The sequence below is a fragment of the Giraffa tippelskirchi genome, chromosome X (assembly GCF_054371585.1).
Source record: "Giraffa tippelskirchi isolate mGirTip1 chromosome X, T2T-mGirTip1v1.2.pri, whole genome shotgun sequence".
Lineage (NCBI taxonomy): Eukaryota > Metazoa > Chordata > Mammalia > Artiodactyla > Giraffidae > Giraffa > Giraffa tippelskirchi.
Window position 1 is genome coordinate 151,007,946 of NC_137289.1, and position 27,333 is coordinate 151,035,278.

The 27,333-nt window shown below is 42.2% G+C and overlaps 1 protein-coding gene across 1 annotated transcript in view; it reads left to right on the forward strand.

Moving 5' to 3' along the window:
* LOC145536933 (uncharacterized) overlaps positions 1-27,333 on the forward strand; it is a 159,448-nt gene that overhangs the window by 33,310 nt on the left and 98,805 nt on the right. The window contains exons 4-6 of the mRNA XM_081567245.1: positions 10,200-10,270; positions 11,735-11,837; positions 13,496-13,731. Coding sequence (XP_081423371.1) covers positions 10,200-10,270; positions 11,735-11,837; positions 13,496-13,731 — 410 coding nt within the window. The remainder of the gene's footprint in view (positions 1-10,199; positions 10,271-11,734; positions 11,838-13,495; positions 13,732-27,333) is intronic.

The window sequence follows — 27,333 nt, forward strand, 5'->3', positions numbered from 1 at the left end:
GTTTACTCAAACTCATGTCCATCAAGTCAGTGATGCCATCCAACCATCTCATCCTCTGTCGTCCCCTTCTCCTCCTGCCTTCAATCTTTCCCAGCATCAGGGTCTTTTCTAAAGAGTCAGTTCTTCGCATCAGGTGGACAAAGTACTGGAGCTTCAGCTTCAGCATCAGTCCTTCCAGTGAATATTCAGGACTGATTTCCTTTAGGATGAACTGGTTGGATCTCCTTGCAGTCCAAGGGACTCTCAAGAGTCACTTCTTCAACACCACCTATGATATCCTATGGTCGGTACCTATTTTCTGATACAGAAATGTCCCAGCTAGGATGCTGAGTATACTTTGGTGATGAACAAAACAAAAAATAAGTCCTCACCCTTGGGGGTCTTATACTTAGTAAAAGAGTCAATGAAGAATATAATAAATAAACTAAAAAGCATTTTAGTTTAGAAGAATAGAATAGCAAGTACTATTGAAACAGCTGATGTAGAGCAGACAGGCTCGAGGTAGAAGTGTGAGACTGTGGGCTGCAATTTTCATTAAGGTCTAAAGACAGAAGAGACTTCCCTTGTGGCTCAGCTGGTAAAGAATTCGCCTACAGTGCGGGAGACCCGGGTTCGATCTCTGGGTCGGGACGCTGGAGAAGGAAATGGCAGCCCACTCCAGGATTCTTGCCTGGAGAATCCCACGGACAGAGGAGCCTGGCGGGCTGCAGTCCGTGGGGTCGCAGAGAGTCAGACAGGAATGAGCGACTGATGCTCTCAAAGACAGAAAGGGAAAACATGACAGGCGTGAGAGATTTCTTGGAGGAAGATTTGAGAGGAGTAAGTGAGGAAGCTTATACAGACTTGGGGTTCAACCAGGGCAGAGACCCCATGGCAGGAGTGACCCCTCTGGCCGGCAGAAAGAGAATGTAGGAGAAATACAAGGTAAAGACTTGTATGACAATTCCTCGTGTGACAGGCTACCTAGTGTTAACGTCTGTTACGCTGAGTAGCTTGGGTTTCTACTGCAAAGCATTGGGCAAGGCTGTTATCATCTTATGTGTGTTTAGAAACATCTCGGAGATGTGCCCATGTGGTGGAGACCAGGGATGCAGAAATTCATGGGGGGAAAATGAGCAGAGCTTTCAGGGTGATGCTCTGGATTCCTGGGAGGAAAATAGACACAGGCTTCATGGCGATGCTGTTGAGTTTGGTCAGAACCGGTACTCGATTCTCGGTATATGTCAAAGGTTTGGCCAAAAGGATCCATCTAACCGACTAGAGAGATGTCGAACATGGAAGAGTAGACACAAGGATGTCCACAGTTTGAGAAAACTGTGAACGGCTCAGCTTCGAGAGCAAACAGCTAAATTCAAAGCCCACACTTCCATAAATCCTCTGAATGGGGATCTGTTTGAATCCATCGTTTTGAAATAGCAAGAGATTTGTTAAATATCAGCAGTTGAATCACAGGTGTCATTGAAATTTTTGTTATTCAGTTTTTGTTTGTTTTTTTTTAAATGTATTTCACTTTAAAGCATCATGACTTATCCCACTCTGCATTTCTGGGTTAGCCTCACTTTAAAAAGTGTCTTCCAAGTGTACTGTAGCGAGCTTTGATATTCATGAAATCAGTGCTGTCTTGCTATCTAATTAAACGGAAACAAAAATAGTGAGAGGTTCTCCAGGGAAATTTAAATGTGTATTCGTGGTATCTGAGAGGCAAATGGGCTTTTTACTAATACTCGAAAGTATGCAGATGCATGGCTCTGAGAAAAAATGTTTGTTAGTATTATTTCTGTGCTGGTTTCCTGTTTTTAAAACTACAGTTTCTATTTAAAATTATGTCAAGGGGGTGGCAGGGAGGCTCAAGAGGGAGGAGATATACGTATGCTTATGGCTGATCCACCTTGTTGTATATCTGAATCAACACAACAGTGTAAAGCAATTATACTCCAATTTTTTTTAACAAAATAGAATTTACCAGTGTGGGGTGGGGGGAGAGGATATCAAGAACATTTCTAACATCGCATAATGTTTAATTCTTTCAGTGTTACTGATGAAAGAACTTTTGTAAGGAAAAAGGTAAACACAAATATTGCAAAACTACTGGGGAGAGATGGGCCAGCCAAACCCAGCAGCAGCAGCAGCACAAAAATTAGGTTAAAAAGCACTAGTTGAAAGAAACAATCTCGTAGAGGGAATGGATTGTTCTAAATTGTATTTATCCGAGGCCGCACTGGGTCTCCCGTGGCTGCACAGACTTTTCTTTAGGTGCGGTGCGTGGGCTTCTGCTTAGAGCGGCTGCTCTTGCTGTGGAGCGTGGACTCTGGAACACAGGACCAATAGTGCACGAGCTTAGCTATTCCAAGGCATGTGGGGTCTTGCCGGATCACGGACTGAACCCCGATCTCTTGCGTTTGCAGGCAGATTCTTCACCACTGAGCCACCAGGAAGCCCCTGGAATGAATATTTTTATTAAAAAAAAGTTGCTCCCTGATACCTTTGAAAGAAAATTTATCTTAACCAACAACAAATCACTAAGAGCAAAAGGAAAACAATTCATGCGGACAATGCAAGCAAAAAACAAATAAATAAATAAAACCCTGAAAATTCTATTGACTCTCCATCCGTTTTTCTATATGAAGGAGGCTTCAATACGTGGTCATCGGTCCTGGAAAGTGTTTATAGAACAAATGATCATGGATTCATAGCAGTAGGTCAAAGACAGAAATAAAGATCTCTTTTTAATATCAAAGTCAAGGTTCCCCTGAATATGCAGGGTCATGTAGGAACTGGAAGACACATTTAGAATGTACTACACATGTATCAAACTGTATATTAGACATGTAACGGGAGCATGTTTCTTAATTTATAGCATCTAAGCCTGTGTCCCTATTTGTGCTTTGCAAATAAGATTGCCTGTACCATTTTTTCTAGATTCCATATATGTATGTTAATATGTGAAACTTGTTTTTCTTTCTAACTTGGCTCTGTGTCCCACCCTCTAGGTCCATACATGTCTCTACAAATGGATACCAAGGGCAAAAGGGTGGGGTGGAAGGAATTGGGAGATTGCAATGAACCCATACACACTAGTTTAATACTATGTATAAAACAGATAACCAATGAAAACCTACTGTGTAGCTCAGGGGACTCTACCCAGTGCCCTGTGATAACCTAAATGGAAGGAAATCCAAAAAAGAGGGGAATATATGTATGCATATAGCTGATTCACTTTGCTGTACAGTAGAAACTAATACAACCTTGTAAAGCAACTATACTCCAATAAAAGTTAATAAAAAACACATAGTAAAAAATAAATTTGTGATATACTGTCAGATGGTAATTAATATTCATAGATATAAGCAATGCGTACCTCTCCCAGGAATACAGGCGCATTGACAGCTTGGGAGAAACTGTGCTTCTGCTCCTGAAACTACTGTCTGCATTAAAAAAAAAAAAAAAAAAATCAGTCAACTAAGTAAGAGAGTTTGAACATCTCATATCATGCCAGAAATATGGGTCACCGTGCTATTAGTTTTCTTCATATTACTTGAATTAAAATGTACTAAAATTTATCTGTATGAAGGGCAAAAAAGTGATGCATTCAGAACGTACAGATTAAATCTATAATGGTTGACTACATATAAGGACAATTTTAATAGTACTCTCAGGCACTCGATAACCTTTTTGTTAAAGTTAATAGAAATTAGTTATTGGTGACAACATACAGAAAAAGTCGTGTATGTGCACGCTAACTCACTTCAGTCATGTCCGACTCTTTGCGACCCCATGGACTGCAGCCCACCAGGCTCCTCTGTCCATGGGTTTCTCCAGGCAAGAGTACTGGAGCGGGTTGCCATGCCCTCCTCCAGAGGATCTTCCTGATCCAGGGATCAAACCCACGTCTCTTGCATTGCAGGCAAATTCTTTACCACTGAGCCACCAGGGAAATCCAGTCATGTATAAGCAAGGCAAAAAAAAAAAGTATAATGAAAATTTCCCAGTGGAACTCATTTAAATATTGCAGTTGAAAGCTACTATAAATTCAGAATCTCTTAGTTCTAGCAAAACCATCTAAAAAGTGTGAAGCTTCTAAAATCACTTGTAAAGAAAATCATTTTCATGGATAATGGTATTATACCTAAGCTATATAGATGCAACAGGCAAGTTTTCAGTCCTGTTTTTGAAGAGTAACTCTGACTTTTGTCAGGTACTGCTCAACTATGAATGGATTGCTTTATCCTGCAAATAAGATACCTTTACACCCTCTTTTACCTTTTATGTTCCGTGTTAATTCCTTTCTGTGCTCATGGATATACTTTTTCAAGAGAACTCGGGACTTCCCTCGTGGACCATCCAGTGGTTGAGACTTTGCCTCCCAATGCAGGCTGTGCAGCTTCAATCCCTGATTAGGAAGTTAAGATCCCACATGCTTCAGGGGCAAAAAAACCCCAAAACATGAAACAGAAGCGATATGGTAACAGATTCAATAAAACACTTTAAAAATGGTCCACATCCAAGTACTTAAACAAGGGAACTCAGATATTCTGAGTACCATTGAAAAATCAGTACAGTAAAAAAACATCTTTTGATAAATTAGAAATTTTTAAGTCATTTGACTGTTAAGTTGGGGCATTTACTCTCTTGCTCACAAAGATAGTGAAAATCAGACAAAGAATAATATGATGAAAATAAATATATCCATAAGCTTGAGTATATGGAGATGATAAGCATAAAATATATTACATGCCAAATATTCAGGATTCGATCCCTGGGTGAGGAAGATCCCCTGGAGGAGGAGGTGGCAACCCACTCCAGGATTCTTGCCTGGAGAATTCCATGGACAGAGGAGCCTGGTGGGCTACAGTCCATGGGGTCACAAAGAGTCGGACACGACTTACCAACTAAACAACAACAACCTAACTTATGTTGGTGCTGTGCGTGTTAAAACAGCACAGAGTTGGACACAACTGAGTGACTGAGCAACACAGGCAAAGAAAAGTCGTGTCTTATTTATAAAAACCGACTTGCCTTTCTGTTCTCTCTCTGTTGTGTGTAGGACACAAAGCTAGCTGAGATTGTGCAATGTTTTTTTTCCTCCTCATCAGTTGACACCCTCCTATGATTGGAATGCCAGAGAAGGCAATGGCACCCCGCTCCAGTACTCTTGCCTGGGAAATCCCATGGACGGAAGAGCCTGGTGGGTTGCAGTCCATGGGGTCGCTAAGGGTCGGACACAACTGAAGCGACTTAGCAGCAGCAGCAGCAGCAGCAGGACTGGAATGCAGGCAGGATTCATCACAGAACACAAGCTGGCAAAGCTCAGCTGGAAGCATCTGAAACAGCACCCTTTGTAAAGGAGAAAACAAGACGCTGTACCTCTGAAAATGCAAAACTGGGGCCATGATCTAGCTTCAATCATTCCTTTTGCTAAAACCTCCCATGCAAATTAAAAATACATCATTCACACTTATAAAGGTAATTAAAAAACAAAACAAAACACCAGCCTGTAATCTAAAGGTGTAAAACGGAGGGAAAAATCTTGAGTGCTTTTCCTGAAGTTCAAATGTGACTTTATCCTTTTTCCAACATCTTGAAAAAGGCAACTGTGCTTGAAATCTTCATAAGTCATCTACTAATACAGGAATTATGCTCTATAAAAATTTAAAAAAACATGAATGTTGATACTTAAAATAGTAAATTTTATGTCATCTGGACACTATGGAAGAGAGAACATGACAAATTATCAAGATCCCTGATACATCAAAAATTTCCTTGTTACCGAGTTACTTTCAGGAGCAGACGGTAAGCAGGGATAAATGAGTAAAAGATCGCTTAGTCGGTTCACTTACAAGGCAGTTAATGAAAGTAAAAGACGATTAAATATTAGCAAATCCGTCACCCCTGGAGACAGAGTTGACGTTTCTTTTGTTGTTTTTGTTCTTCATAGAGTGTAACTATTCTCGTTGGGCTTCCCTGGTGGCTCAGCTGGTAAAGAATCCGCTCGCCATGTGGAAGACCTGGGTTCGATCCCTGGATTGGGAAGATCCCCTGGAGAAGGGAATTGGGCACAACTGAGCGACCTTCACTTTCACTTCATTCTTCTTAAGGCGCTTAGTCACTTGGTCGTGTCTGACTCTATAAATTTTTTGGCAATTTATTTTTGTAAAAAAATCTGTATAAACATCAGCCCAAATGCTCTTTAATTTTTTCCAGATGTGTCACTGATGAAATCTAAGTTAACTAGTTGTCTGATTTAGGTATTACAAATTTAGAAAAGGTAGAGGAACCAGAGACCAAATTGCCACCATCTGCTGGATCATCGAAAAAGCAAGAGAGTTCCAGAAAAACATTTATTTCTGTTTATTGACTATGCCAAAGCCTTTGACTGTGTGGATCACAAGAAACTGTGGAAAATTCTGAAAGAGATGGAAATACCAGACCATCTGACCTGCCTCTTGAGAAACCTGTATGCAGGTCAGGAAGCAACAGTTAGAACTGGACATGGAACAACAGACTGGTTCCAAATAGGAAAAGGAGTATGTCAAGGCTGTCTATTGTCACCCTGCTTATTTAACTTATATGCAGAGTGCATCATGAGAAACGCTGGGCTGGAGGAAGCACAAGCTGGAATCAAGATTGCTGGAGAAATATCTATAACCTCAGATATGCAGATGGTACCACCCTTATGGCAGAAAGTGAAGAAGAGCTAAAGAGCCTCTTGATGAAAGTGAAAGAGGAGAGTGAAAAAGTTGGCTTAAAGCTCAACATTCAGAAAACTAAGATCATGGCATCTGGTCCCATCACTTCATGGGAAATAGATGGGGAAACAGTGGAAACAGTGTCAGACTTTATTTTTCTGGGCTCCAAAATCACTGCAGTTGGTGATTGAAGCCATGAAATTAAAAGATGCTTGCTCCTTGGAAGGAAAGTTATGACCAACCTAGACAGCATATTGAAAAGCAGAGACATTACTTTGCCAACAAAGGTCTGTCCAGTCAAGGCTATGGTTTTTCCAGTGGTCATGTATGGGTGTGAGAGTTGGACGGTGAAGAAAGCTGAGCACTGAAGAATTGATGCTTTTGCACTGTGGTGTTGGAGAAGACTCTCCAGAGTCCCTTGGACTGCAAGGAGATCCAACCAGTCCATCTTAAAGGAGATCAGTCCTGAGTGCTCATTGGAAGGACTGATGGTGAAGCTAAAACTCCAATCCTTTGGCCACCTGATGTGAAGAGTTGACTCATTTGAAAAGACCCTCATGCTGGGAAAGATTGAGGGCAGGAGGAGAAGGGGTCGACAGAGGATGAGGTGGTTGGATGGCATCACCGACTCAATGCACATGGGTTTGGGTAAACTCTGGGAGTTGGTGATAGACAGGGAGGCCTGGCTTGCTGCAGTTCATGGGGTCGCAAAGAGTTGGACATGACTGAGTGACTGAACTGAACTGAATGAATGATTTATTTGCCTGTCTCCTTTTTTTAGGTTACTCAGGGCTTATTTAATTGAGCTAGGATGTGACTTTCCATCTTTGATTTTTTTTCAAAGTAGCAATCCATCTTTTAATTTTTTTTTTTTTTAAATCTCAGGCATCTGCTAGAGCTATCTAAGCAAAAGAGTTTATTTTCTCTTGATTTCTCTTAAAAAGCTCCTCAGATTTGCAACACTGATGTGTGAACATATGTAATGCTTTTATGATGCTTGAAGCATATGCATTTACAGTTTTCAGTTGCTTTACTAAAAACATTTTTTTTTTTTCTAATTGAAGTGTAGCTGCTTTTCAGTGTTGTGTTAGTTGGTGCTGTACAGCAAAGTGAATCAGCTATGCCTTACACATACATCCCCTCTCTTTTGGATTTCTTTCCCCTTCAGTCACCACAGAGCTCTGAGCAGCATTCCCCGTGCTCTGCGGTAGATTCTCGTTCGTTACCTATTTTATATGTAGTATCAATTGTGTATATATGTCCATCCCTGCCTCCCAGTCCATCCCACCCCTCCTTTCTTTCCCCTCTTGGGGTCCGTGTGTTTGTTCTCTCTGTCTGTGTCTCTATCTCTGCTTTGCAAATAGGTTAAAATATGTATTTTTTTAATTGATGGACATTAGCATCCTTGTCTTTGAGAGGCTTTTTTTTCTGGTATAAAAGTATTGGGTTGATCAAAAAGTTCGTTTGGGTTTTTCTGTAACATCTTATGGAAATATCTGAATGACCTCTTTGGTTAACCCAGTAATATTTTCATACTAAGAATGCATTTGTAAGTATTTTGTGAAATACTACTTTTTACTTACAAAATGAAATGGTTGCATATATAATCCCTTACTATTAACTATAGACACCATGCTGAGCATTCAGTGCTCAGAAGTTATTCTTGAAAGTGGCTGAGAGTAGATCTTACCTGTTAACAGCACCAAAAAAAAAAAAAATACACACACACACACACACACACACACACACATATATATAGTTAGGTGTAAAATACATGTAAAATATATATATACACATATATATACAAGTAAATATAAATAAACATAGATATATACATGTAAAATATGTGTACATATAAAATATATATATATATATAGTTAGGTGCAAAATACATGTAAAAAATATATGTACATATATATACAAGTAAATATAAATGTAAACACATATATATACATGTAAAATATATGTACATATAAAATATATATATATATAGTTAGGTGTAAAATATATGTAAAATACATATATATATACATATATACATATATATATGTATATATATATAAAGTTAGGTGATGGATATGTTCATTATCTTGATCTTGGTAAAAATTCCACAATATATACATGGGTATCAAACCATCACATTACACATTCTTGTTGTTCAGTCGCTCAGTCGTGTCCATTTCTGTGACCCCATGGACCGCAGCACACCAGGCTTCCCTGTCCATCACCAACTCCCAGAGCTTGCTCAAAGTCACGTCCATGGAGTCTGTGATGCCATCCAACCATCTCATCCTCTGTCGTCCCCTTCTCCTCCTGCCTTCAACCTTTCCCAGCATCAGGGTCTTTTTCCAGTGAGTTGGCTCTTCACATCAGGATATTGGGTTCATTCAAATATAGTTTAAAAAATTCATTTCTTTCCTTTCTTTTTTTTTTTCTTGTGATTACTTGATAATCTGGCCCTATGTGTATCTGGCTCGCATTCTGAGCTGAGATATAGGATAGACACTCAGATTTTATTGCAAAAGCTTTTATTCCATTGAATTCAGATTTTACCTTTATTACTTGTTACAGCTAAAAATGTGAAGCCAGCAAAGTGTCCATCACTGTGAAAATTGTTAAACTGGTCATGCCACATCCATATCATTAGATTCCTCGGAGTGATAAGGAAAAGGACCTAGATTCCTATCTCAAGATATGAAAAGTTGTCTAAATTCCAGCTTCTTATGGAAAACAGCAGTAGCCCAAAGCAGGACATACATGGGGTAGTGTTAGGACAGAAAATTGTGAAATTCAGGTTTTCTGGAGAAAACAGAACCCTATTTGAGGCATACCCTGCGTAGTGGTCCCCTCTCATATTTGCTGAGTCAGACTCTCAAGTTGGATGTAAAGAACTGTCATGCAGCACTTTCCTTAATATGTACATTTCCTGGGACTTCCCTGGCAGTCCAGCAGTTAAGACTTTGCCTTCCAATGAAAGGCGTATGGGTTTGATCTATTTTTTGCGAGCTAAGATGTCACATGCCTCGGGCCCGAAAACCCAGAACATATAACAGCAGAAGCAGTATTGTAACAAACTGAATAAAGACTTGCTAAAAAATGGTCCACACCGAAAGTAAAATTTTTCAAAATGCACTTCCAGCCCAATAATTTCCCTGTTACTTTTCCAGGGCATCAATGCTAAAGAGAAGTTCAAAAACTCATAAGCTGTTGTTGTTGTTTAGTTGCTAAGTCGTGTCTGAGTCTTTGCAATACCATGGACTGTAGCCTGCCAGGCTCCTCTGTCCATGGGATTTCCCAGGCAAGAATACTGGAGTGGGTTACTATTTCCTCTCCAGGGGATCTTCCCGACCCAGGAGTCGAACCTGCATCTCCTGCATTGGCAGGCATTTTCTTTGCCACTGAATCCGCTGGGAAGCACATCTCGTTCATAACCGTACACATAAACTGCAGTAGGATTAGCATCTGTATTTCCTACTTTTATATTTTTGTTGTATGTTTTCTTTCATTATGCAGATGTCTTCTCTCCCATTTAATCCAGAGGGACGGGCAGCCTGTGCTCATGGAAGGATAATGCCGACCTTCAGGTAAAGCGATATTTCAAAGTGTGGGTAGAATAGTTTTCTGTTCAGTTGAGCCGTGGGCTCCGGTTTTGTCCCGACTAATTGTGATCAGGAGTGTTTCCTGCTAAGTGGGTAATAGCAGCGTCTGTTGAAAAGTTGTACACGTGAAAACTTGTCAAACATGGGTATTAACCCAGTGTTACCTTGTGTCTCTATCAACACATCTTACGAAAGAGCACACCTACACCCTGGAAGTACCTGAATCCTGATATACAGAGTTCTTAAGCAATTCAGCCACCATGGGTGTTATAGCGAGCAAGCGTGAGTCAAGGGGTCCATGCTCTACAATGACAATGAGTGTGCAAACCATCCTGAAAAGATGCAGTAACTTATATCATACTTTCCGCACTGATACTGATTTTCCAGAGATGCATTCTCAGATAAACAAGGGTAGCCTTGAGATATCACAGCCATCATTGTCAACAGTTCAGAGTGGGACTTCCCTGGTGGTCCACTGGGTAAAATCCACCTGCCAATGCAGGGGACATGGGTTTGATCCCTGGTCTGGGAAGATTCCATGTGCTGTGGGGCAATGAAGCCCATGTGCCACAGCTACTGAGCCCCCTTGAACAACTACTGAAGTGCGTGTGCCTAGAGTCCATGTTCTTCAAAAAGAGAAGCCACCCCCAGTGGGAAGCCCACACACCACGTCTAGAGAATAGCCCCCACTCACCGCAACTAGAGAAAGCCCGTGCAACAACGAAAGCCTAGCACAACCAAAAATAATTTTTTTTTTTTTTTTAAATAGAGAACCAATAGGGACCTTCTGTGTTGCAGAGACAACTCTGCTCAGTATGATGCAATGATTTAAACGGGGAAAGAATTTGACAAAGAAGAGATACATGTCTATGTGTAACTACACAGTGCTGTACCCCTGAAACTAATACAGCGTTGTTAATCAACTACACTCCAGTATAAAATAGGAAGTTTAAAAAAGAGAGAGCATATTTAGCTCAACCCACAAAGTCCCCCATAGGCCTGTCCTGACATAGCAGACCTACAAAGATGCCATGGATCTGCAGCGAACACAGTGGGAGTGCCTCAGGATTGTTGATTGCAGCCCACGGAATAGCGTCCATCACCAACTTGCCTCTGTGTTGACTCATCTGATGATGTAAATTAAAATCCAGTCCCCTGGTGGCTGAGTGACTTAGGCTATGGGGCTTCTGTGTTGGTTCAGGTGGTAAAGAATCTGCCTGCAATGCAGGAGACCGGGTTCAATCCCTGGGTTGGAATCCTACTCCAGTATTCTTGCCTGGAGAATCCCATGGACAGAGGAGCCTGGCGGGCTCTAGTCCATGGGGTCGCAGTGAGTCAGACCCGACTGAAGCAACTCAGCAGGCATGTCCTTCTAAACTTCCTTTCTTCCTTTTATTTCTTCCTCCCTCTCTCCTTATCATTCTTCATTCATTCTTGATTTCTTACCAGATTTCATGAAACATCGACTATGCATCAGCACGGGGATTGGAAAACTCAAGACCTTGCCTCAAGGAATCTACCCACGATGCAGAAAGTTTCAGAGATAATCACAGTATGTAATAGTCAGTAGTTTTCCGCTCTATTCTGACATCTGCAGCATCCCACATGTTATGACTTTTGTCCTGCCTCATCACCGATTTCAACAGCGCATTCTTAATATTCGCCGCAGGTATGCATCTCTGCTCATTCTCCTCACCGTAGGCTGTTTGCTTCCATATTTCTTCAGGTGAAATACATTGAATTGAATAAACAGAGCCTGCTGCTCACCTTTTTATACGAAAACAGCAAATCGTTCGTGCCCGATACAGCCTCTGCCACTTTCATGTGTAAATCATTGCTATTCCGTGCATTCAGGGTAATGAGTTGTGTAAATACATCAGAGCTGTGCCAACATAGGCAGGGAACAGAGATAAAGGCACATTTCATGTCTGCCATTTCTGGGAAGTATTTAAAACTTTTTTATTTTATTTATGTTTGACTGTGCTGGGTCTTCAGTGCTGTGCACGGGCGTTCTCTAGTTGTGATGAGCCGGAGTTACTCTCCGGTTTTGCTGCGTGGGCTCAGTGCTTATGGCACTCATGCTTGGTTGCTCCATGGAAGATTCCACATCTTCCTGGACCAGTGATTGAACCCGTGTGCCCTGCATTGTGTCATATATGATTGTGGCAGTGAAAGTCGCTCAGTCGTGTCCGACTCTTTGTGACCTCATGGACTATACAGTTTGTGGCATCCTCCAGGCCAGAATACTGGAGTGGGTAGCCTTTCCCTTCTCCAGGGGATCTTCCCCACCCAGGGATCAAACCCAGGTGTCCCTCATTGCAGGAGGATTCTTTACCAACTGAGCCACGAGGGAAGCCCAAGAAGACTGGAGTGGGTAGCCTCTCCCTTCTCAGGGAATCGAACCTGGGCCTCCTGCATTGCAGGCAGATTCCTTACCAACTGAGCTATCAGGGAAGCCCAACGGTTGTGGGAGTTGGACCATAAAGAAGGCTGAGCGCCAGAGAATTGTGTTCCAAAAGGCAGGTTCAAACCGGTGCTCATCAGAGAAGGGAGCTGATGCAGAAAGCAGGGAGGAGCTGCAGGGAAACAGTAGTGTAGCCTTGGGGCAGGGTCTGGGTTCCTGCTCAGGGATTAGACACAAAACTACATCCCTGAGCATGTCTGCAGGAACTTGGCACTTCCCTCCCCCCAGGGTGGAGGCTGGTAACTTCAGGCTGAGCACAAGCACGGGGACCCCAGACGGGTTGGAAGCAAAAGACTGACGATTGAGATTTCATGGAACACTACCCCATAACCTCCTATGTGCGCCTAAGATGCTTCAGTCATGTCCAACTCTTAGCGACCCCATGGACTATAACGTGCCATACGCCTTTGTCTGTGGGATTTCCCAGGCAAGAAAACCGGAGTGGGTTGCCATGCCCTCCTCCTCCAGGGGATCTTCCTCACCCAGGAATCGAACCTGCATCTCCTACGTCTCCTGCATTGGCAGGCGGGTTCTTTACCACTAGCACCACCTGGGAAGGCCTCCCATAACCTCACTATCAAGCAATCAGTGAAAGGTCACGTACCCTTCAGCCTTCCTTCGAAAGTTGCCTATAAAACCCCTTCCCTGAAAACCATCAGGGAGTTCAGGCTTATTTGAGTACAAGCTCCCTGTTCTCTTTGCTCAGCCTCTGTAATGAATGTTACTCCATTACTCTGACATTTCAGGCTGTTTGGCCTCAGGGTGTGCGTCTGGCACACACACTTGGATTCAACAACCGTTTTGGCGAGGCAGCCAGCAGTCCGTGCCCGTGGCAGGTTGACCCCCATCCTGGATTTCCAGCAGCTACTGGAGCTCATTTTGCTCCCAGGAAATTGGAGGGGCTCTCCCTGATGGTGCTGGCCACGCTCCACATGAGGACTGAAGACAGTGAATCATGGTCCACCTTCGGTTTTGTTCTGGGGTGAGTAATTCCAGGGAGGGCAAGCTGACAACACTTCTACTCTTTTGATTCTTTCTCTTTGGGGAGTGAGTCAATCTGGGCTCAATGTTTTTTACAGAGCTAGGCCAATCTGTTTGGAAGCCTCCATCTGGGAAAGGGGCAGAGTGGTGGGAAATTTTGGGACTACACTTCATCTGATCGGTTGTTCGTGGGATCGTGTTTATCTTGTCTATGTTTGCCTGTGTATTGGTACTAGCTGGCTGAAACACCTTTGGTACATAATGAAGATAATGATGATACCTGGGTAACCTTCCCTATTGGGTTGGTCTTGCATATGGCAGAGCTTTCATTGGGCTTTTCCCTTTTGGACTAAGGTTTGGCCGTTTGGCTTCATCTCTGATGGGTCACTGGTTGGATTCTGTCCCTTAGACCCAAGTTTGGTCACTTGGCTCTATTTCTGATAGGATATTGGCTGAGAACCTCCTTTTCTGGGGCTAAGGAACTGTGACCCCAAGGGATCATTTTGCTTTGCATTGTTTTGCTTTTTACCTGATACATGGCAACAGGTGGTATAAATAATCAGCAGTGGGCATTCAGAGCTCTGTTCCATCTTGTAGTCCCCCCAGGGTGACTATTGCAAAACAGGGTGATCTTCAGCTAGGCTTTCATGAATGACATAAAATGATACTTTGTTATCACACTGCTGAGCCTTAGGTTTCTTGGGATCTGGAGAACAATGGACTCTAAGGGTTCTGAATTACAACACCCTCTTTCAACTACCACTGTTTTCTAAAAGGAAAGGGGGATGGGAAGGACTTGCTTATGTATAGGCTCTGATGGTATTGTAGCAAAGTGAATCTTTTGTAATTGGAGTGGTATTTATCTCAGGAGCAGGTGTGAGTGTCCTGCTGAAGTGAAAAGTGAAAGTGTTTGTTGCTCAGTTGCATCCGACTCTGACTCTGTGGACTGTAGCCCACCAGACTCCTCTGTTCATGGGATTCTCCAGGCAAGAATACTGGAGTGAGTTGACTTGCCCTCCTCCAGGGGACCTTTCCAACCTGGTACATGAGTCTAAATCCTATTCTCTCCTCCTGGTTTTGACTCTCCTTAGGGGTCTTGGTAACCTGAACACTTATTTGCTTTGCTCCAGAAGTGAGGCATGTGGACATGAATCATATGTATTATTGTCTATTACTGCTATCAATTATAACTGAACTGAAGCAAGTCTTCCCCTGAAAATAGCCTCGATGAAACTGCTCGGAGGTTTTATAACTGATTTTCGCATGTGTGGTTAAAGGAAGATGGTTTTCTAGAAGGAGCTTGCAATTCTCTTCCTGTTCTTTTGAGATGTAAATTATCTCTCAGGGTTCTCAGGGACTTTTATCAAATCCTCTGTGATTTCTGAGACTGAAGAAAAGAGGCCTTTTTTAAACTTGAACAGGAAAACTATGAGATGTCTGTGTGGATGGATGGATAGATGGACTGATGGATGGATGGGTGGATATGTTCATTATGGATATGTCTTTACCTCTGGCTGGTATTATCAAAATTAATTTGTACACAAAGTTGATTTAATCAGTTTAAAAGAAATTGCTTGACTTAATTTTCAGAAATATAACAGAAAGCGGCCTGAAAACAGAGGCTTAGTAACATGTATATCTCCTGTATACATAGGAGATACCCGAACAAACTCACTGAAAGTCTCCAAAACTGTCCAAGGCATCACCTTCAACACTATCTTTAGCTTAAAGATAGTGTTTGGGGGAAGGGGTGTCAGTTCAGGAAATTTACCAGGAAAAGCAGGGTATGGTTTTTATGCAGATTTCAATTCTGCCTTCTCTATTAATAAGAATTTCTAGAGGTTTGGAGTCATTGTTCTCTTCTTGGTATAGAGAAGGAAACACTCTTACAAATGGAGGTTTCCATTTGCAATGTTTTTACAACAGAGCAACTTCTACTCTGGTGCTGGGAAAGACTGAGGGCAGGAGGAGAAGGGGCGACAGAGGATGAGATGGTTGGATGGCATCACCAACTCCATGGACATGAGTGTGAGTAAGCTGTGGGAGTTGGTGATGGACAGGGAAGCCTGGCGTGCTGCAGTCCACGCGGTTGCAAAGAGTCCGACACGACCAAGTGACTAAACAACTTATATTCAGTTTTCAAAGCTCCTCCTGTGTCTGCTGATTTTTTCCTAATTTTTTTTTTTAATCTGGCTGCTCAAGGTCTTAATTGCAACACCTGGGGTCTTCAATCTTCATGTGGCATGTGGTTTTTTTTTTTTTTTTTTTTTTTGCAGCATGCAGACTCTTTAGTTGACGCACATAGGATCTGGGCTTCCCTGGTGGCTCAGATGGTAAAGAATCTGCCTGCAATGTGGGAGACCTGGGTTCAGTCCTTGGGTCAGGAAGATTCCCTGGAGGAGGAAATGGCAACCCACTCCAGTATTCTTGCCTGGAGAATCCCATGGACAGAGGAGCCTGGTGGGCTAGTCTATGGGGTCACAAAAGAGTTGAACATGACTGAGCAAGTTTCACTGTTACTCTGATAGGATTTATTCTCTGACCAAGGATGTGACCTGGGCCCCCTGCCTTGGGAGCTTGAAATCTTAGCCACTGGACTACCAGGGAAGTTCCCCTGCAGTTTTCTAAAAGTAACCAGCTAAAGACAGTCCTTATGCCAACAAGACATATTTTGGGGTGGCATGTTCTGTTCCCCCTCACCACAATTTGATTATCTGTTTGCGCACTGATGAACTTATGGGTGGTCTCCAGCTTTTTCTGATGATAAGTAGACTCGATGGAAATCGGGTCTCTGTGTACAGATGTCTTCTTTTCTCTTGGTTGAATTTCTGAAATGGGATGGCTGGCTCGATGGTGAGTGTTATGTTAAATGGTGGAAGAAATGGCCAAATTGCTTTGCAAAGTAGCTGTGACAGTTTGCAGCCCTACCAGCCTTGGGAGATAATTCCAGAGGGTCCCTGTCCTCACCAACACTTGACATTGTCAGCATATTTTTCTCTTCCTGTTCTATGCTAATAGATGTGCATTTTAAGCTAATGGGGTGTTAACTTCTAAATCTCCACTGTTGAGTTTCTTTTGATTATTTGCCTTGTGTATATCTTCCTGGCGGAGTGTATGTTCAGATGGGTTGTTTGACTTGGAGTTTTGCTTCCTTGGGCTTCCCTGGTAGCTCAGCCGGTAAAGAATCTGCCTGCAGTGGGGGAGACCTGGGTTGGATCCCTGGGTTGGGAAGATCCCCTGGAGAAGGGAAAGGCTGCCCACTCTAGTACTCTTTCCTGGAGAATTGCATGGACTGTATAGACCATGAGATCACAAAGAATCGCACAGAATGGAGTGACTTTCAGTTTATGTTCCCTTATTATTGTATCGTGAGAGTTGTTTCTACATTCTGTGGATGAGTCCTTCATTGACTACATGTTTTCAAATATTAATAGTTACTCCAGGCCCTTGACTTTTCTTTGCCTTTCTATTTAGTTTCTTTTAAAAAGTTGCTCTTTTTTGATACATTTCCATTTTTTTTTCTTTTACGATTCATCATTTTGTGTGTGTTCTAAAAAAATTTATTTGCTTGGCTTGTGCTTAGTCACTCAGTTGAGTCCAACTCTTTGTGACCCCATGACCTGGAAGGGTCCTCTGTCCATGGAATTCTCCAGGCAAGAAGCCTAGAGTGGGTAGCCTTTCCCTTCTTCAGAGGACCTTCTCAACCCAGGGATCGAACCCGGTCTCCTGCGTTGCAGGTGGATTCTTTACTTTCTGAGCCACCAGGGAAGCCCCTTGCTTAGCACAAGTCTTAGCAATTTTCTCCTGAATTTTTTTCCGAGAAGTTTTCTTTTAAGGTTTCCATTTTAATCTGATACATATCAACTTAATGTTTAGTACAGTCTGAGAAACCCATTAAGTTTAGAGAGGTATTTTTTTTTTTTTTTTTGCGTCTGGATGTACAATTATTCCAGTTCTAATTGTTGAAAAACTGTCATCTCTATTGAATTAGCCTTGATGCTTGTATCAAAAATAATTTATTACCTTGACGCTTGTATCAAAAATAATTTATCTATGTGAACCCATCTCCTAATGATCAAATCTGTTTCGAAAACCTGTGCCTGTGCTTTTGCCAAAATTCGACTCCCTTGAATACCAAGTTTTTAAAGTGAATCGTGGAATTAAGTTATAGGAGTTTTCCAGCTTCTGTGTTCGAGTTTCTCTACATTGTTTTGATTTATCTGGGTTCATTCCTTCCACATGGAAATTTTAGGAGCAGCTGTCAGTCTCTCTAAATCTTTTGCTGTGAATTGTCGGGGATTATGTTAAATCCAGAGATCAATTTGAGAACTAACCTCTGGCCAATATTCCTCTCTGATTTCTCTCATCAGTATTTTGTCTTCAGCTTAAACACCTTGTGCGTATTTTGTCAGCTCTATGCCTGAATCATTTATGGCTCTGTGCTATTGTGAATGCTTCCCTTTAAATTTTAATTTCCAATCATTCGTTGTGAATATATTTAAATGTACTGGGGTTTGGGGCAGGCTTCTCCCCAAATCTGCCATGTAGGTGGTGTCATAAGTGATATCCTATGATGTTCGTCTTTCTCTATCTGACTTACTTAGTGTGAAGGTCCATCCGTGTGGTTGCAAATGGCATTATTTCAGTCTTTTTTATGCTTGTGTGTGTAGCGTTCCATTGTACATGTATTACCACATCTTCTTTATCCATTTATCTTTCGATGGACACTTAGGTCGTTTCCATGTCTTGACTGCTTTGTAAATTCATTTGCATTATTTTTGAGGTTCCACATATAAGCAATACACTGATATTTGTCTTTGTCTGACTTACTTCACTTAGTACAGTCGTCTCCAGGTCCATCAGTGTTACTGCAAATGTTACAGGAAGGGGGACTCCCTCCAGGGCCTGAGAGCGGGCTCTTGTCTGACACTCGGAAATGACTTGTCCAAGGAGACACTTGAGCCGACAAAGCAAGAGATGTTATTGGGAAGGGGGCACCCAGGTGGAGAGCAGGAGGGTGAGGGAACCCAGGAAAAAGGCTCTGCCTTTGTGGCTCACGGTCTTGTGGGTTATGGTGATGGGATTAGTTTCTGGGTTGTCTTTGGCCAATCACTCTGACTCAGGGACCTTCCTGGTGGCCCATGCATCATTCAGGCAAGATGGATTCTAGCAAGGAGGATTCTGAGAGGTAGGTATGACTTCAGTTCAGTTCAGTCACTCAGTCATGTCCAACTCTTCTGGACCCTATGTACTGCAGCACGCCAGGCCTCCCTGTCCATCACCAACTCCCGGAGTTTACCCAAACTCATGTCCATCAAGTCGGTGATGCCACCCAAGCATCTCATCCTCTGTCATCACCTTCTCCTCCTGCCTTCAATCTTTCCCAGCATCAGGGTCTTTTCCAATGAGTTGACTCTGCATCAGGCGGCCAAAGGATTGGAGTTTCAGCTTCAGCATCAGTCCTTCCAATGAACACCCAGGACTGATCTCCTTTGGGATGGACTGGTTGGATCTCCTTGCAGTCCAAGGGACTCTCAAGAGTCTTCTCCAGCACCACAGCTCAAAAGACTGGCGTCTCCTCTCTCCTTGCGGCCTTTCCCAAATTCTTCTAGCCGGTGGTGGCTTGTTCAGCGTTCCTTGCCAGGACCTCCTGTTATCAGATAGCTCGCGCAACTGGTTGCTATGGTGCCTGGCCAGGCCTGAGGGTTTCCATCAGTGTTTCCCCTAACGTCCTGATTATTTTCAATTAAAGTGACTTAAGAAACGGCTGATGCAAGAAGGGTACACTGACCCTCGTTGTCTCCCTGAAAGCAGGAAATAAATCTCCCCCGTGAAAGGTGTCTGCCTTGCGCCAGGACAAAGAGATGTTGTTATCACCAGGGAATTCATGGCCATGCAGGCTGTATAAACAAACCGTGTTACTTCTTTACGAATTTATTACCCCATGCCCAGTTTTCTTTCTCTTATCGGTTCCTTACAGATTTATTGTTTCTTTGTCCACACGATAGAGGAGCTGCTGCTTGGGCTGGTTACTTAAGTCTTATATTTTTATGAGCTCCTGGATGTACAAAATCAAATTTGCTTTTCTCCTGTTAATCTGTCTTATGTCAGAATAATTAGGGCAGCCAAAAAGCCTGGAAGGAAAAAGAAGTCTTCCCCCTTTGCAAAGGCAGCTGGGTTTTTAATGTATTAAGCTTTTAGCCAGTGTAATTGATAAACTCATTAGTTTTAGAAGATTTTGTTTGAGGTCAGTTGGCATTATCTATGGGCTTCCCTGGCGGCTCAGACGGTAAACAATCCACCTGCAGTGCAAGAGTCGTGGGTTCGATCCCTGGGTCAGGAAGATCCCCTGGAGGAGGGCATGGCAACCCTCTCCAGTGTTCTTGCCTGGAGAATCCCATGGACAGAGGAGCCTGGTGGGCTGCAGTCCAGGGGGTCGCAAAGGCTGAGTGACTAAGCACAGGACAGCATAATGTCATATGCAGAGCAAGGCATTTAAGATTCTTCCTTTTCAGTCTGTCAACCTTGTATTCAGATTTTTTTCTTGATCATTGCACTGAATAGAACTTGCAGTATAGACATACCTCCTTGTATTATGTCTTACTTTATCATCCTTTGCACATACTGTATTTTTTTTTTTCTTTGTGTAAGATGAAGACTTGTGGCAACCCTGCCTCATCAGATGATGGTTAACATTTGCTAGCAATAAAGTATTTTTTAATGAAGGTATTTAAGGTTTTTTTTTTTTTTAACATTTTGTTATTGTTTAATCGCTAAATTGTGTCCAACTCTTTGTGACCCCATGGACTGCACCACGCTAGGCTTCCCTATCCTTCACCATCTCCTGAATCTTGCTCAAACTCATGTCCACTGAGTTGGTGATGCCGTCCAACCATCTCATCCTCTATAGCCCCCTTCTCCTTTTGCCTTCAGTCTTTCCCAGCATTACTTGATAGGCTGAAGTATATTGTAAACATTACTTTTACATTCACTTTAAAACAAATGTTTCACATGACTCACCTTACTACAGTATTCAGTTTATTGCAGTGGTCTGGAACCAAATTTCTAATATCTCTGATAAGATAATACACAGATAGATAGGCATAGAGATATATGGATATCTACAGATTATATACATATTATAATATATGTACATATATCTGTGGTTTTCTTAGCTACTCTCTCTTGGTTGAATAAAGGCTTCTTGTATTCCCATTGGATAATTTTTATCAGTATTGCATGTTGTATTTTTTGAAATGCCTTCTCTGATTCTCTATAAATGATCATAATTTTTAGCTTTTTTCCCCTCCTCTTTGCTACTAAGGTAAACTGTTTCAAATTGATGTACAGTTTATTTGCAATGTTTCGGGTACACAGCAGAGTGGTTCAGTTTTATGTATTCTTTTTCTAATTTGCTTCCATTATAAGTTATTAAAAGATATTGAATATAGCTGCCTGTGCTTTACAGTAGGTCCTGGTTGTTCATCTATTTGTATGTAATAGTATTTGTTGATGTCAAATAGGTGTTTTTTTTTTTTTTTTTTAATTACTGTTTTCACAGTTGAACTCCCAGCAATCTTGATTCCAGCTTGTGCTTTAGGATTGCCAGGAGAAATATCAATAACCTCCGATATGCAGATGACACCACCCTTAGCGCAGAAAGCAAAGAAGAACTAAAGAGGCTCTTGATGAAAGTGAAAGAGGAGAGTGAAAAAGTTGGCTTAAAGCTCAACATTCAGAAAACTAAGATCGTGCCATCCAGTCCCATCACGTCATGGCAAATAGATGGGGAAACAGTGGAAACAGTGACAGACTTTATTTTCTTGGGCTCCGAAATTACTGCAGATGGTGACTGCAGCCATGAAATTAAAAGATCCTTGCTCCTTGAAAGAAAAGTTATGACCAACCTAGACAGCATATTAAAAAACAGAGGCATTAGTTTGCCAACAAAGGTCTGTCTAGTCAGAGCTATGGTTTTTCCAGTAGTCATGTATGGATGAGGGACTTGGACCATAAAGAAAGCTGAGCGCCAAAGAATTGATGCTCTTGAACTGTGGTGTTGGAGAAGACTCTTGAGAGTCCCTTGAACTGCAAGGAGATCCAACCAGTCCGTCCTAATGAAAATCAGTCCTGAATATTCATTGGAAGGACTGATGCTGAAGCTGAAACTCGAATATTTTGGCCAAAAAGTATTCGAAGAACTGACTCAGTTGAAAAGACCCTGATGCTGGGAAAGACTGAAGGCAGGAGGAAAAGGGGACAACAGAGGATGAGATGGTGAACGGCATCACCAACTCAATGGACTTGAGTTTGAGCCAGCTCTGGAAAGTGATGAAGGAGAGGGAAGTCTGGCGTGCTGCAGTCCATGGAGTCACAAAGAGTCGGACACGACTGAGCAACTGAACTCAACTGTTGTTTTTAGCCACTAAGTCCTTTCCAACTGCTTGCGAACCCACAGACTGTAGCCCACTGGACCCAGTGGGATTCCCCAGGCAGAATTACTGGAGTAGGGTGCCATTTCCTCCAGGGGATCTTCCTGACCCAGAGATCAAACCCAGGTCTCCTTCATCGGCTGGCAGGTTCTTTACCACTGAACCACTTGGGAAGTCCAATCTCACACGCCTGACATAAATCTCATTTAATCATAGTGTATTCACATTTATATCTATGGCTGGATTTATACTTAGTAATACTTTCTAGCAATTTTTCTACCTTTGGACATAAGGAATTGGTGTGTAAATTTCTTTTCTTAGAATATCTCTGTCTCCTTTTGTGACCACGCTCGTCTAGACCTCCTAGAAGAACCCGAAACACATTCCTCCTTTTCTATGCTTTTCATAGTCAATGTAGCATTGCAATGTTTTGTTGTTAAATATTTGATGGAAAGAACCAGGAAAACAAACAGCCTGTAGTTTTCTTTATTAGATTGATTTTAACTATCGATTCAGCTTCTGTAGTAAATATAGGATATTTACTCCTTGGAAGAAAAGTTATGACCAACCTATTCTTTATTAGATTGATTTTAACTATCGATTCAGTTTCTGTAGTAAATATAGGATGTTTACTCCTTGGAAGAAAAGTTATGACCAACCTAGACAGCATATTAAAAAGCAGAGGCATTACTTTGCCAACAAAGGTCCGTCTAGTCAAGGCTATGGTTTTTCCAGTGGTCATGTATGGATGTGAGGGTTGGACTATAAAGAAAGCTGAGCGCAGAAGAATTGATGGTTTTGAACTGTGGTGTTGGAGAAGACTCTTGAGAGTCCCTTGGACTGCAAGGAGATCCAACCAGTCCATCCTAAAGGAAATGGGTCCTGAATATTCATTGGAAGGACTGATGCTGAAGCTGAAGCTCCAGTACTTTGGCCACCTGATGCGAAGAGCTGACTCATTTGAAAAGACCCTGATGCTGGGAAAGATTGAAGGCAGGAGGAGAAGGGGACGACAGAGGATGAGATGGTGGGATGGCATCACTGACTCAATGGACATGAGTTTGAGTAAATTCTTGGAGTTGGTGATGGACGGGGAGGCCTGGCGTGCTGCAGTCCATGGGGTCGCAGAGAGTCGCAAAGAGTCGGGCACGACTGAGTGACTGAACTGAACTGAACCGATTCATGTTATGTTTTCCTTCTTCAATAAGCATTGGTAGTTCATATATCGAATGGTTTCATCAGAGTTTTCGAATACATTAGTATAAAATTGATGATAACATTCCTTAAAACTATGATGGGCTACCTTCAGTGATGTTAATTTTTGTTAGTGGTAATTTCTATTGTATCTCTCTCTGTATTTGTCTGAAAAGAGATTTACATTAGTGATTCATGTCAGCAAAACAGCTTTTCTTTCTTGTTATTTTTCAGTTGATAAGCCGTGTCTGACTCTTTGCAACCCCATGGACTGCAGCATGCCAGGCTTCCTTGTTCTTCACCACCTTCTGGAGGTTGCTCAAACTCATGTCCATTGAGTCGGTGATGCCATCCAACCATTTCATCCTCTGTCATCCCCTCTCCTCCCGCCTTCAATCTTTCCCAGCATCAGGGTCTTTTCTAAAGAGTCAGTTCTTTGCATCACGTGGACAGAGGTTTGGAGCTTCAGCCTCAGCATCAGTCTTTCCAGTGAATATTCAGGACTGATTTCCTTTAGGATTGACTTGGTTGATCTTCTTGCAGTCCAAGGGACTCTCAAGAGTCTTCTCCAACACCACAGTTCAAAAGCATCAATTCTTCGGCGCTCAGCTTTCTTCACCGTCCAACTCTCACATCCATAATGACTACTGGCAAAACCATAGCTTTGACTATGCACACCTTTGTCAGCAAAGTGATGTCTCTGCTGTTTAATATGCAGTCCAGGTTTGTCATAGCTTTTCTTCCAAGGAACAAGCGGCTTTTGTGTCTGCAGTCACCGTCCTCATTGATTTTGGAGCCCCAAATTTTCTATTGTTTCCCCATCTATTTGCCATGAAGTGATGGGACTGGGTGCCATTATCTTTGTTTTTCTGAATATTGAGTTTTTAAGCCTGATGATTTTTTTCTATTTTCCCCTTCAAGTGCATTGACTTCTGACTTTTATTTCTCTCTTCCGCCTGTTTTGGTGAAAGTTTCAATTATCCGTGCATAATCTTTATTGTTTTCTGATGTAAGCATTTAATGCTTTGAATTTCCCTGCAAGCACTGCCTTGGATGCATCCCACCAACTTTTACGTACTTTGTTTCCATCCTCATTCAATTAAAAACATCTTCTATCTTCCGCTGTGACTACCTCCTCAGCTCATGCTTGACTCATAGGTGACTCTGAAATGCGCTACTTCAGGTCGAAGTAATTACGAGTTTTTCCAGACATATTTTTTTTTAAAGTCTGTAATTGCATTTTGTTTGCAGCTTTATTCTAATTAAATTCTGTTGTAATCACTGAAGGGGAGCAGACTCTGCCATTCTAAATGTGCCACTATGGCGTGCGGGCTGAAGGCGATTAAGAGATGGCAGATTCAGGGGAAAAACTTTTCTCTATGCCCTCACTGCCTAGAAGAATTTAGATTTTAGACAGGGAGCCCACCCCCGAAAAAAGAGTTATTACCAGGGAGAACGTTTTTAAAATTTTTAGTTTTTATTTATTTACGTTTGCCTGTCCTGGGTCCTTGTTGCTGGACTTGGGATTTCTCCATTCTGTAGTGGCATTGTGCAGGGTCGTCATTGCAGTGGATCTCTTGTTGTGACTCACGGGCTCCAGGGCACTCGGGCTTCAGCAGTTGTGTACACGGGCTCTGTTGCCCCATGGCATGTGGGATCTTTCCAGACAAGGGATCCAACCGGTGTCCCTTGCATTGCAAGGCAGATTCTTAACCACTGAACCACCAGGGAAGTCCCACACTAGAGACAGCGTTTTGTGTGAAAGTTCCACCCCCATGGCAGGTCAAACTTACAATTTAACAAACGTCTGTTTTTCTCATCCTGTGAGTTATTGCCCACCCCACCCGCCCACTTTGAAACCCCAAGTCCCTTTCCCATTTCTTAACTCAGGAGAACGTTTTTGCTTCAACTGACTTACTTTTACCTTGTGGGGTGGGGGGTCTTATGTCATTGTGGAGCTCTCTGATGTACATGGGGCTTCCCAGGTGGCTCAGTGGTTAAGAGCCCACCCTCCTTGCAGGAGACGCAAGTTCGATCCCTGGGTCGGGAAAATCCCCTGGAGGAGAGAAGGGCAACCCACTCCAGTATTCTTGCCTGGAGAATCCCATGGACAGAGGAGCCTGGTGGGCTACAGTCCATGGGGTCACAAAGAGTCGGACACCACTGAACCAACTTAACATGCATTATTGTATACATAATTACATTTGTTTCTCCTATTAACCCCTCTTATGCCAATTTAATTCTTAGATTAGCCAAGAAACCTAGAAAGCAAAAAAAAAATTCCCTTCCTTACATCAGAAAACATACTTGTATGATTTTCTACTGTTTAAATCTACAGATGGCTTATGGTTCAGAATATCAATTATATTTGAATATCTTTCTTAGTGGTACTCCAAAACAGTGTGTCGGAGAAGGAAATGGCAACCCACTCCAGTATTCTTGCCTGGAGAATCCCGTGGACAGAGGAGCCTGGTGGGCTGCAGTCCATGGGGTCACAAAGAGTGAGACATAACTGAGCAAGCGTGCAAAAACAGTGTATATTCTCCTGTTCACTCTTGTGCCTGAGCATGTTGATAATGTCACATGGGTACACAACATTTAGGTCTGCCATATTAATACTGAGATTTTCTCTGCTTTTCCTGACTAGTTCTAAGAGAGCAGTATTAAAAACTCCAATTATAAATTTGGATTTGTTTACTTCTTTGCAATCTGTCAGATTTTGTGATATGCATTGGAGGCCCAGTTGTATGATGCATAAACATGTAAGGATTTTAGTATTTTTGGCAAGTTGATCCTTTTATCATCCCATAATACCCTTCTTTATCCCTGGCATTACTTCTTGCTCTGAAGTACACGTTTTCTGCTTGCTGTACAGCCAGTCCAGCTTTGTTTTGGCATTTGCATGACTAAATATTTTCAAACTATGAAACATTATGTGTCTTTATATTTAACGTAAGAGTCCTTGTAGACAGTGTATGTCAATTTTTAATCCAATCTGATAATTTCTGCTTTTCAATTGGAGCAATTAGATATTTACCTCTATCAAGGTTTTATTAAAATGCTTGAAGTTGATTCATCATTCTGTTCATTCTAATTTATCTTTTTTAATCTATTTGAATTGTGGAACTTGCTTCTCAGAAATAGTCACGTCCCTTTACAGTCTGCATCTCCTATTGATTATAAGGGTCAGGCTTATGAAATTTTTCGTTATTCTTGATCTCTCCCTTACTCTCTCCCTCTCTCACCCAACTTCTGACTCTGTCTTTCTCTCCATTGCCGGCTATGAAGAATCAAGGTGCTGTGAGTTCGCAAGTTCCACATCTGTAAGAAAATCAGTTCTTGCAACAAACTAAGCGAGTGTATTACAGAAGTGTATCTGCAAAAGCTTCAAAACAGAAACAGCTATGACCAGCCCCCAGGTTGCAATCTTGCTTATGACGCAGGTATGGTGTCCTCAGATTCCTGTACCAAAGAGATCGAAAGATAATCGTTTAAAGCTGACACAAGTATAATGCTTTGATTCGTATCATAAAAACCTAATACTTATGTCTTGCTGTTGTTGTTCAGTCACTAAGTTGAGTCCGACTCTCTGCGACCCAGCAGACTGCAGCACACCAGGCTTCCCTGTTCTTTGCTGTCTCCCAGAGTTTGCTCAAATTCACACCCATTGAATTGGTGATGTTGTCTAACCCTCTCATCCTCTGTCGCCCCTTCTCCTCCTGCCCTCAATCTTTCCCAGCATCACAGTCTTTTCCAATGAGTTGGCTACCATCAGTACTTTCAGTGAATCTTCAGGGTTGATTTCCTAGAGGACTGACTAATTTGATCTCCTTGCCGTTCAAGGGACTCTCAAGAGTCTTCTACAGCACACAATTTGAAAGCATCAACTCTTCAGCGCTCAGCCTTCTTTATGGTCCATCTCTCATATCCTTACATGACTACTGGAAAAACCATAACTTTGACTAGATGGACCTTTG